Source organism: Carassius carassius, chromosome 15 (assembly GCF_963082965.1).
Source record: "Carassius carassius chromosome 15, fCarCar2.1, whole genome shotgun sequence".
In the NCBI taxonomy this organism is placed as follows: Eukaryota; Metazoa; Chordata; class Actinopteri; order Cypriniformes; family Cyprinidae; genus Carassius; species Carassius carassius.
Window position 1 is genome coordinate 19,586,894 of NC_081769.1, and position 11,541 is coordinate 19,598,434.

At 36.6% G+C, this 11,541-nt stretch overlaps 2 protein-coding genes across 2 annotated transcripts; both read left to right on the top strand.

Annotated features, from left to right (window-relative positions):
* Nucleotides 1-222: 222 nt before the first annotated feature.
* On the top strand, nt 223-1,639 carry fpr1 (formyl peptide receptor 1). The gene has a single exon (XM_059567049.1). It carries the CDS (start codon nt 237-239, stop codon nt 1,356-1,358), a length of 1,122 nt encoding a protein of 373 aa, XP_059423032.1. The 5' UTR covers nt 223-236; the 3' UTR covers nt 1,359-1,639.
* A 3,048-nt stretch (nt 1,640-4,687) lies between these two features.
* On the top strand, nt 4,688-8,806 carry LOC132158417 (zinc finger protein 43-like). Its single transcript, XM_059567831.1, has 3 exons — nt 4,688-4,743; nt 6,048-6,106; nt 6,761-8,806. The coding sequence occupies exons 2-3, from the start codon at nt 6,086-6,088 to the stop codon at nt 8,228-8,230; spliced, it is 1,491 nt and encodes a 496-aa protein (XP_059423814.1). The 5' UTR covers nt 4,688-4,743; nt 6,048-6,085; the 3' UTR covers nt 8,231-8,806.
* Nucleotides 8,807-11,541: the final 2,735 nt, after the last annotated feature.

The window sequence follows — 11,541 nt, forward strand, 5'->3', positions numbered from 1 at the left end:
ATGTGACATTTTACATGGCTGAGTAAAGAAAATGCTTTCAGATGATGTTCAGAGCTTTTCTATTGCAACGCCTCACTTTATAACTCCAAATCTGTCCTCCAGTGGACAAAAGCAGAATAACATGTTCGTTAGTTCGTTCCTTTTCTGTCTAGATCAAATTTTGGTATATCTGACTGCTTACAAATATATACTAAATACCATATTTGTTCTGTCAACCTAGGTTTGAAGGTACAATAATGGATCCATACAATTTTACAAACAGTCCTCTCAGTTACAATTCATCCGAGTATGAAGATGACTATGATGATTATGATGAGGATACAGATCTCAGGAAATCTCTTAACATCATGTCACTGATAGTCTACAGTCTGGCTTTTGTACTTGGAGTTGTGGGGAATGGCATTGTCATTTGGGTTACTGGATTCAAAATGAAAAGGACAGTAAACACGGTCTGGTTTCTGAACCTTGCTGTAGCAGACTTCCTCTTCACTGCCTTCCTCCCTCTCAGCGTGGCTTATACAGCTATGGGTTTCCACTGGCCTTTTGGTCAGTTCATGTGCAAATTCAACAGCACTCTCAGTTTCCTCAACATGTTTGCCAGTGTGTACATCCTGGTTGTGATCAGCGTTGACCGATGTGTGTCTGTGGTGCGTCCAATCTGGGCACAAAACCATCGGAATGTGAGCCGAGCTTCTGTGGTGAGCTTTGGAGTTTGGTTATTTGCCCTGGTGCTGAGCTCACCCTACTTTGTGTTCAAGGACACTGCACCCGACCACAGTAACCCAAACATCATCAACTGCTTCAACAACTTTGCATTCTCTGATGACTATGAAACACCAAAGGTGGTGGAGCTCCGTATGCTACGGCATCGTGCCATGATCATTACCCGTTTCATCATAGGCTTTGTGGTGCCTTTCGTGATCATCGTCTCCTGCTATGCGGTCATCATCCATCGTCTCCAAAGAAACCGTTCCATGTCTGGCCGAACTGGACGTCCCTTCAAAATCATTGCTACAGTGATCACCGCCTTCTTTCTGTGTTGGTCTCCTTACCATATCCTGGTGCTCATTGAGATGGTAAACCACATGGGAACAAAATACAGCTCCACCCTGCAATATGTCACCACTGTTGGAATTCCCATTGCGACCAGTTTGGCTTTCTTAAACAGCTGCCTGAACCCCCTGTTGTATGTTTTCATGGGACAAGACTTTAAAGACAAGGTGCGCAAGTCAATCCTGAAGGTTTTGGAAACCGCTTTCACAGAGGAAGTTTCACGCACAAATACCTGCACAAATTCAATGCCCACTATTCGTAACAAAGAGAACGGGAGCAAGTCCTTCTCTGATGCAGAAGTATAACTGCATAGCATAAATTAAGCACTTTTCTGAAGGAGGACTTTACAGAGTGTCTCATGTGTTTAATGCCATGATAAAGAAAAATGAAACACAGTAACCTGAAGAACTGGATCAAACGAAATTTAAATAGTTTGAAGCTTTACACTAAAACACTGCCTTGCTCTTATGTGGATATGCTTATATGATGCAGAATTATTATATACATTTGTGTGTGTGTGTGTGTGTGTGTGTGTGTGTGTGTGTGTGTGTGTGTGTGTGTCTTGTTCATGCTATATTGTGAGGACCAAAAGTCCCTACAAGGAGAGTAAAACCTGAAATGTTTGACATTGTGGGGACTGGCTTGTGGTCCTCATGAGGGGAAGAAATATTAAAAATAGTAAATGATGTTTATCTGAAAGTGTAACAATGCAAACTGGTTTTCTGTAGGGGTTAGGTTTGGGATAGGGGATAGTAAATATTGTTTGGTTGGTATAAAAAGAATAGAATCTATGGAATGTCCCCACAATTCACAGAAACTGTGTGTGTGTGTAAGAGAGAGAGATTTAATTATATACCCATAAAGTATTTGAAAAATAAAACTTGGTTTTGTAGGCCATATATGAGCAAATTAGAATGAAGTTTTTACATGTATTGTGCATGTGATGCAAATATAGCTTTTTGTTGTTTCTTTACTGTATAACTATTGTCTTGCACATAATTTTTTATGAAGTATCTTTTATTTCATATAAAATAGTATTAAGTTTGTTTAAGAATATAAAGAATTAAGCAAAAAGCTGAAGCAAAATAAACATACTGATTAAGCTCCTCACTCTGTTCTTATTGTCTGTGGAGGTCTAAGTGTCTAAAGAGGTCACTTTATTAATTTATTCAAAGAACCTATGGATCTCCTCTAAGACTATATTTTACTGACATTTTTAAACTAAAAAAGCCCTGAAATGCAATTTACAGACATTTCAATTTAATATGTGTATATTTTTGGAGTGTTAAGTCTACTCTTGTGATATAATAATGCAAAGTGCAGTCAGACCATTTTTATTTTTTAATGCAACAATGATTTTTATTCAAGAACAGGAGATATATTTTATCATAAAATGCAAGTTGGTTTTTAGCTTAAATGTTTACCTTCTCATAAGAGATTCATGAAAAATGGTGGTCCATTCGGTTTCAGTTTTTGAAACGGGTAACAGATTCTGATTGTATTGCTATGGTCAGGATCAATGAAAGAGAGCCTTGGTTCTCATAGCCTTAGTTAAGACTGTAAGAACCAATTAGATTTGCACCATGTCCAGGCTGTCACTCACAGATACAGTGTTAACACATATAAGAAGAAAGAACTTACAATACAGAGTGCAATGAGAATGTTCACACTTAGGGCAATCTATTAACTGAACGAGGGAAAATTTCATATTATATTGTATACTTTGAAATTTGATTTTATGATATATACTATTTCATAGGATATTTTATTATCACATGATTAAAATCTGAATCTTCACGGCAGCCTTTACTTTGCTGAACTATGGGCACTAAGATCTGAGCAGGGACATATAGTGTTTATCAACACTGATGGTTATATTGGGAGGAGAGTGCTATGATTCCATAATGACTTGAATTACACCATTACACACCATCATTACTGCAATGACCCTGCGAATTAAACAGAGCCTTCAGAATCATCTTGAATGCTGCATTGGTAAGGTTAGTTTATTATCTCATAGCTAAAAGCTATGTACTTTAACTATATGTCCAGTAGATGACAGTAATCCACCTACCAGTGATTTTTCTCAATTTAGCTCTAAAAGAATGGGTAGTAAACATGTTTATGTCTTTCTAGACATATGTCTTTATGTCTCTCTATATTATTTAATATTGTTCGTCTGTATTAAAAATCAATTACATACAATTTTTTTGTATATAAAGCTGCATCATTAAAATGCTTTTCTTCCAGCTGTTCTGGAATAATTTTCAATGAAGTATTATTGCCTGTCACATTCCAAGGTAAATCAGCTTCCCAAAACAGTTCATATTTAATTCTTAGTTATTTTATGACAACTACCCTCCTACACTGCACAGCACATGCAGGAATAAGTAAACTGTGGGTTTAAATAAAAAGCCTCACATTGCGAAATTGTCTTGCTGCAATGTTCCAGGACAGACAAATGTACATAGTATATAGTTCAGTGCCAAATTATCTCAAAACAACAAAGAAATAGATAGATAACATCCTTTATAGTACATGCATGCACTGAATATTAAATTAATTAACAATTATTTATACACTTTCTTCCCCATAGCCATATAGAGTGGCATCTACCCTCCATTCCTATGGGTGGCGGTAATACAGCGAAACTAATCGCACGCGAAGAAGATTGTCAAAAGGAAGCTTTCGTTTTTCTTTCCGACCCCGTTCTTTTCTTGACAATTTATAGTTGTTTTTGGATAAACAACGACTAGGTCAGTTGACCGGTCAAAAAAGAAAACCTATGTACGATAAACGTTGAATTCTCAATAGAATTCGCTCTACAGCTTCACACTAAACAGAAATGAGAGGAAAGTTGCTACACGCGCTCGATCCTCTTCAGAAGTGGCATTCATCGACGAGGTAATTCGCGGCTGTTTCATTTGTATATAGACTGTTTCATGAAAGAACGGTTTTATCTGTTGTTGAATATCCCACACACATAGTCGGTTGGGCTTTACTTCGCCTATGTAGCGTAACACGTATGTAATCTACATGTAAACCAACTTTGCTAACATAGCGTGTTGTTTAGGCTTGTGATGTGGTGTTGCGTCATTTACGCGTTGTTGTTTGGCGTGAACTGTACATTTTCTCATTTACCGCCAGTTTACCTTTATTTTGCTTGCGGTTGCTGTTTTTAAGGATACCATTATACCTTCATTTGAGATCGATGAGCAACCTGATTTGTGTGCTGGACTTATAAAGATACCACGAAGCCTTAGTCATATGTCAAGAACATTAAAACATATCTAATAAATAAATAAATAAACTTATTGCTAACGTTACTCAATACATAAGAAACTACTAGTAAACTCTTTGAAAAAAAAGGAGCTGAATTGAGAAATCTAATGATAATGTAGTTTCAGCATATGATTCTAGCCATTTATGAGATTAATTCTGTGCTATTGTTTTGTTTTTATGTCTGTGCATGAAATTCATTTCTAGCCATTATAAGAGCTCCTGTCTGTCAATTTTTTTTTTTTTATTGTAAATACAGCAAGGAAATGTACCAGACCCTTGTTCAGTGTCAATACATAGGTTACCTGCTTTAACGTCGCTTTCTTGTTTTTGTCGGCCTTTAGAAATACTGGGTGTTGATCCTTGCCTCGGTAAAGGGGGAGTAATCACTTTTAAAACATCAGGATTGTGGTGAGTAAAAGTTAAACTCCTGACTTACTGTTTTGTACACTTGCTAGATATTTTGTAATACGAGTCTTGAGAATAAATGGTGCATTCCAATGCACCTAAGGAACATTCATTACATATTCAAGTCGGAAACATAAAGAAGTAGGCTAAACAAAACAAAAATATTATATTTTGAACAACAAACCCAAATAACTACATATTAATTCAAAAAAATCTTTTATTTATGTGTATGTGGTATTAGAAACTAACTGTAACGATAAGCAAACTGTAAAAGTAGAGTTATGAACATTGCACCATTCACTGCAGACTTGCTTTCCTGTCCCTGATCACTATATAGATTATAGATTTATTGGATTATATTATTATTTCTTCAAAGTTTCAAATCAACACGCCCCTCCCAGCATCACAACTTGTGTATGATCTAGGATTCTGAGTTTCCCAATTAAATATTCCTGCATTTCCTCCATACATTTATTAATTTTTAATATTCACAGTTTGTAGTATGTTGGGAAATTTGCAGCTTATTTGTTACCCGTTTATTTGTATAGCACTATACATGATACAAATCATTTCAAAGCAACTTTACAGAAAATTAACTTTCTACATTATATTTACAATATAAATGGCTTAAGAAAAGTTTTTCATTTATGTGATGGTTTAGAACACTGCTTACTGCAAAAATCCTGAAATAAGACATTTTCTTCAAGTGCAGGGCAGCTCTGCCTTTTGACAGTACAATCTCTGATAGCTTTCTTTATGGCCCTGTCATAGCAACAGTGGTTAAAAAAGATAAATTAATTTCAAATGATATATTCACATCAATAGTAATATGATTATCACATGGGTTAAAAGACAAAGTTTTTTGATAGGCAAAGCATGTTGAACGAGATAAGCAGTGGGTCTCACATGCTAAATTGTGCATATTTATTGAATATTTTATACAAACAGCTTGTTAATCTGAACATTATTATCAAAATGTACTCAAATTACTCTTAATACTCTTAATACTCTTCTGATTCTGATTCTGATTCTAATAGAGGGCTTGTGAGTCAAATTCACAATGATTTTGAAAATCTACATCTATACCACAGATACCACAATGGTAGCACATTGGGCTCATTTAGTTGATGTAGATGTTGGTCTTATAGCTGCCCTGGGCTGAGTTACCCAAAAATTGTAAGTCTCAGTGGATTGTTTAAAAGTGATATGCATTATGAATTATGAAAAACACCACTGGCAAAAACATTTATTTGTGTCTTTTCTTTCTCTCTCTCTCTCGCTCTCTTTTTTTTATTTTTTTTTTACAGATGGCAATATCTGAATTGCGGGGCCAGAACCTGAAACAATGCAGGCCATACATAACGAGGTTTACATCATTGTATTATGCTCAAATTAAATTGACAATCAAAGACTTTTAAGGATAGACTTTTTTATTTTTTAAATCCTTTTTGGAATTTTCTATTTTATTAAAGTTGGTGAAGTTGCCATTTTAGAAACGCTGTGACCAGTTGTGGCTTTTTTATTAAATGCATATGGGAAACTTAGCCTTGTTTTATAGCAGCTGAAGTGAGATTGGATGTTTAACAGACAATATTACCTGGAAAAAAAATTCTAATAGTCAGTTATCATATTTTGGTATATATTTTCTTTTTTTTTACATTTCACATAGTATACCATGTTCTCGGTTTACTAAACGATTGAAATTTATACCTCAAAAGAGGCTACATTTTGCTTTGTCATGATGTCTTACTCAATGGACTACATGCAGGAGTTAGGTGGAGGAGATGCCTTCATCTGCACAGAGTGTGGTGAAGGGTTTAGTCAATACCCAAAACTAGTCGAACACATGGCCATTCATGGGCTTACCGACATATTTTCCTCTGATGGTTTAAGCATAAGTAATGGTAGTTGTATCAATGCATCCATTGAGGTCGCTCTCCATGAAAACGGAATGCTCACAGTGGTTGATCGATCTGTGTTGTCTAACTTTGCATTCTTGTTTGGAAAACCTTCATCCAAGTCATTATGGTGCCAACCCCCTAATCAAGAAGCCTTGACTTCATCTAAGATACCAGAGAAGGACTGTACTCAGTTTAAGTGTGAACGATGTGGACAAGTGTTCAAAACCCCAAAGAGCTTACAACAGCATCAGCAGTATCGTGCCCTCGAGCGGGGGTTCAAATGCACTCTGTGCTGCAAGGTGTTTAATGACCGGGAGAGTCTGCAGAGCCACCTTCAAAACCATGCTCATGAACGCTTTTATAGCTGTGGACACTGTGGAAAGCGATTCCTAAGACAAGAGACCGTACTGTCACATCAAAAGCAGTGGCATGGATCTGTTGGTTCCAAGACTTTGAGTAGATCTGAGGAAAATCAAAGAAATAACATGGACAAGTCTTATCCTTGCAAAATTTGTGGCTTGCGCTTCTTTTGGTTGTCTGACTTGCAAAGCCACCAAAACAGTCATTCTCGTGTCACCAGGCCATCCAGTGAGGAAACACAAAAACAGGAAATGCTTGCGGACGAAGAAAGTAAGAAAAATGGCATTCTTTCATTTAAAGAGCCATGTCGTTGTGGCATGTGTGGGGAACCTTTCAACCAAATTTCAGATTTAAGAGAGCATCATAAAGCACAGCATCCAGATGAGGTTGAAGTAAAGGACTCTTCGGGTTTACCAACTAAGATGAAACAGCAGTACCATGGTGTAATGCGACAAATGGTTACAAAACGGCAAAAGCTGAGATTTGATCCACTAAGGCCAAGCATAAAAGGAAGACCTAGAGGTGTGAACAGAGCCAATTTTAGTGGTAAAATATTTTCCTGCAAACTCTGCCATCGTGTGTTTGTACACTCAAGCAGTCTCTCTCGTCATATGCGTTACCATAAGGGAACTCTACATGCCTGTGTTTATTGTGGAAGACACTTTCCACAAAGATGTGATGTCACAAGGCATGTGGCCATGTACCACAATTCAGCACTTCAACCTAAGGCTCATGAGGATTCAAAGACAGAACATGAGGATAAAACCAGTGAACAGGAACCTGCAAAAGAATTACCACAAACAGAAAGTGATGGTAAACCAGAAGAACCTGAAGAAGAAAATCAGCCAGATGAGCTGTTACTTGTTTCTCCTTCTAAAGGAACTTACAAACCAAGGATGAAGTACAAATGTAAAGAATGTTGTAGAGTCTTTGGGCTACTTAGTGTTTATCGGCGACACATGTATTACCACAAGCGAAGTCCCTGCAAGGTTTTGCTCAGTTGCCCTCTCTGTCCAAGCCGCTTCACATTCCTGTCTGCTTTAGATCGCCATCTTGAATATCATCATAAAGGAGACTCTGAAAATGATGGCACAAAACCTCCTGAGACTAATGTAGTTGATTCAAAAAGTCAACAAGGAGATGCTGATGCTGAAAAGCCTGATAAAAATGCTGATAATGGCATGTCATCTGAGTTACTGAATGATTCCACTGAATATTTTGAGACGTAGAGATACACAAAATGGCCAAAAGTATATAGACATCCATATCTAATGAACAGGTTTGGCTATTCCAGCAATTTTAGTGAAGACAAATGTAAATGCTTAACTCTAAAGTGGAATATTATGCGCTTTCAATTTTGTTTCGACAGCGAGGACCCTTTTTCTATTTCAGCAGGGCAGTGACCCTTTAGTCAAAGCAATGCTCTACTGTTTCAGGTGTTGAAGAAGTGAATGGCATGCACAGAAATACTACTGAGTACCTTTGGGATGAATTGGGAATGCAGACAGAGAGCCAGAATATTTTGCTTGGTGTTATTGCTTGACTTTCTTGATTCTCGTGTCTCTTGTGAAGCAGTTCCCTGCAACAGTGTTCCATCCCAGAAGAGTGGAGTCTTGTTATAGCAGCAAAAGGAGTGAATCATGTCATACTTTTGAAAATAAACGGTTGACCAGCATCAGAGAATCATTTACCCTAAAGGCATTTAGGTCTTAATGCAAACCAGGTCTGTCCTTTTGGAAAAGAAAAGGGCCCTCCCCACATAGTTGCAACAAAGTTGGAAGCAGCGAATACTCAAGTAAATTATTGAATAGTATGATGTTAAGATTACAATTCTGCTTGGAATGCCTGGAAAATAACCTTCCTAATAACTTGATAATTAGAAGAGAATGTCAACAATGAAGATATAATGCAAATGAAAATTCTCAGAATGCTCATAATAATTAACTCAGTTTTTTTGTTTTTGAGTGTTGTGCTTCTGTAGCGTTTGGAATCTCAGATGTACCAAATGAATACTGTTGTCTCGTGTATGTTGCATTTGTTGTATACAAATAATATGTTTCCCCCAAAATTCTCATTTGTATTTTCCAGTTTTTGGATAAGCAATTCAAATTCTTAATCATGGAGTAAATTATGTAATTTGAACTGTCTTTGCTAAAAGTTGATTCAAGAACACACTCCTGTTGTGATTAGGAAAGTATGTATTTTAGCTATACATTTGTTTTTATATCAGTGTAGATTTTACTTCCCCCAACCACATAGGGTATACATTATTTTTTTTTGTTGTACAAATTGTATTTCTTAATTTCTATATGTGGGGATGCCAAACATATTTTCACATCAGTAACATTTTTTTGTCGAAGTCTTGTTCTGATTTGAGTTGTTTATAAATAAAGATAATTCTGTTTCCCTTTCTAAGGCCTTGTAATTGTTGAATTTTTCTTTCATGTGTCAAAGCTGTAAATTGTTTTTATGCATGAAAATATTGGTATGCATATCCTTGACTTTATTTCAGGTTATGTTAAACACATTCCCCTAGTCTTTAAAGACCCTATATTTTGTTGCAGTAATTTAGCAAACTCAGTATTCATTGGCTGCATAGACAGCAATGCAACTATCACGGTCAAGATCTAGAAACCTAGTAAGGACATCGTTAAAATGGTCCTTACTCTTGAGTATTCCCGAGAATACTCTGTGTGTGTGTATGTGCAAGGAAAACAAAAGTAATTACTTGTTCAACAATTCTTCTCCTTTACGTCAGTCTCTGCCTTCACTCATGAGAGCATGCAGGAGCTGACGTTCTGACGTATCGTACCTTGAACTTGGTAGTTGCGTTGCTATCTTTATTTGTGTTCTGAAGATGAACGAAGGTCTTGCGGGTTTGGAATGACATAAGGGCGAGTCTTTAATGACAGAATTTTCATTTTTGGTTGAACTATCCCTTTAAGTCAAAGGGTTTTCATTCAGTCGGGCCCAGTTGTAAAGGGTAACATCTTATTTGACCGCTTGTCATTGGATTGACCAAATGCAAATTTTGAACCAATATATGGTGCCACTCATTGCTTGTCACATCAAGACAGTGCAGTCTTTTTAATAATTCCTAGGTGTTTAGATTTTTGTTTAGGGTCATTTATTATTTCAATGCTCTTTAAAATGCTGGTGCCATGTACAAACTCAAGGTACCCTATGCAAGAGTCTTTAGTTCTGTGGTAATGTCAACACCTATTAGTCACAACTCACCACTTACTCAAACAATGAAGAACCTAAGCACTTCAGAAAAATCCATTAACAGTTTAAAACAATGTAAGACTGGTGTAAATATGTCACAAATTTTTCTAAATTTAAATACCAATTGAGAAATCAGATGGCAGTATTTGGAAAAAGGTACGTTTCAAACCTGAGAGAATCTTTAACAGTTGTCAAAATAAAATTAAACCAAACAACCAGTATATTGGTGTAAGAATGCCATTGATTTCAACAGTCAAACTGAATATATCCCTGAGACAAGTCATAATGACAATTACAACATTTACATTTAGTCATTTTGCAGAAGATTTTATCCAAAGCGACTTACAATTGGGGGATACATAAAGCGATTCTTCTAAAAAGGCAAACAAACACAGGAAGTGCTTGTACTACCAAGTTTTAGACATTGTTCAAATAAGTACAAGCTAGAAAAAGAAGGAATAAATGAAGTTTTTTTTTTTTTATGATGATGATGAACCCAAGTAGTTTCGAAAGAGATGAGTTTCCAGCTGTCGCTTGAAAATTGTCAGGGATTCAGCATTGCAGATAGGGGTTGGAAGATCATTCCACCAGCCAGGAATGGTGAACGAGAATGTTCTGGAAAGTGGTTTTAAGCCCCTCTGTGATGGTACCATGAGGCATCACTCACTAGCAGATCTCAGACTTCTGGAGGGGATGTAGATTCGTAATCTCTTAATCGTCACTCTTACCTACAAAATACAGCAATGGAAAACAATTACTATAAATATACAGCAATAAGCCAATATTTAAGTCATGGCGATTAATAAAGGGAGTCTGGTGGATGACAAAGAAAATTCAAACACTTGAGTATTTTCATGAGTATATGCACACCGACAGCACCCAGCTGTGACCCCAGATGCTGCTCAAATTCTTGCCAGCGTAATTCTGCTGGACTCAGTGTGAACCAAAACACCCAAACCAGCCATTATAAGCCATTAATCGCCAATGTGCACAAGACGAAGGCAAGAGATTAATTGAAGTGCACGGTGGAAATAATGAAAAAACATAAACATGAAAGGATGAAATACTGCAAGTCACCGGTGTAGTAAAGATAAAAAGCCTTTGATTAACTTGGCTAAGTTATTAAAGTAATAACATGTTTCGGCTACACAGTCTTCTAAGATCTATTATATTGACATTATCTTGCAACAAGTATTCCTATCTAATGCCAAGTCCACAAGTTTCCTTTGGATTGTCTCCATTGTTTATTCTAGCTCTTTAACCATGGAGATCTTTAGCTTGTTGCGCATGTAACGTGGTCTAACCTGCTGGATCA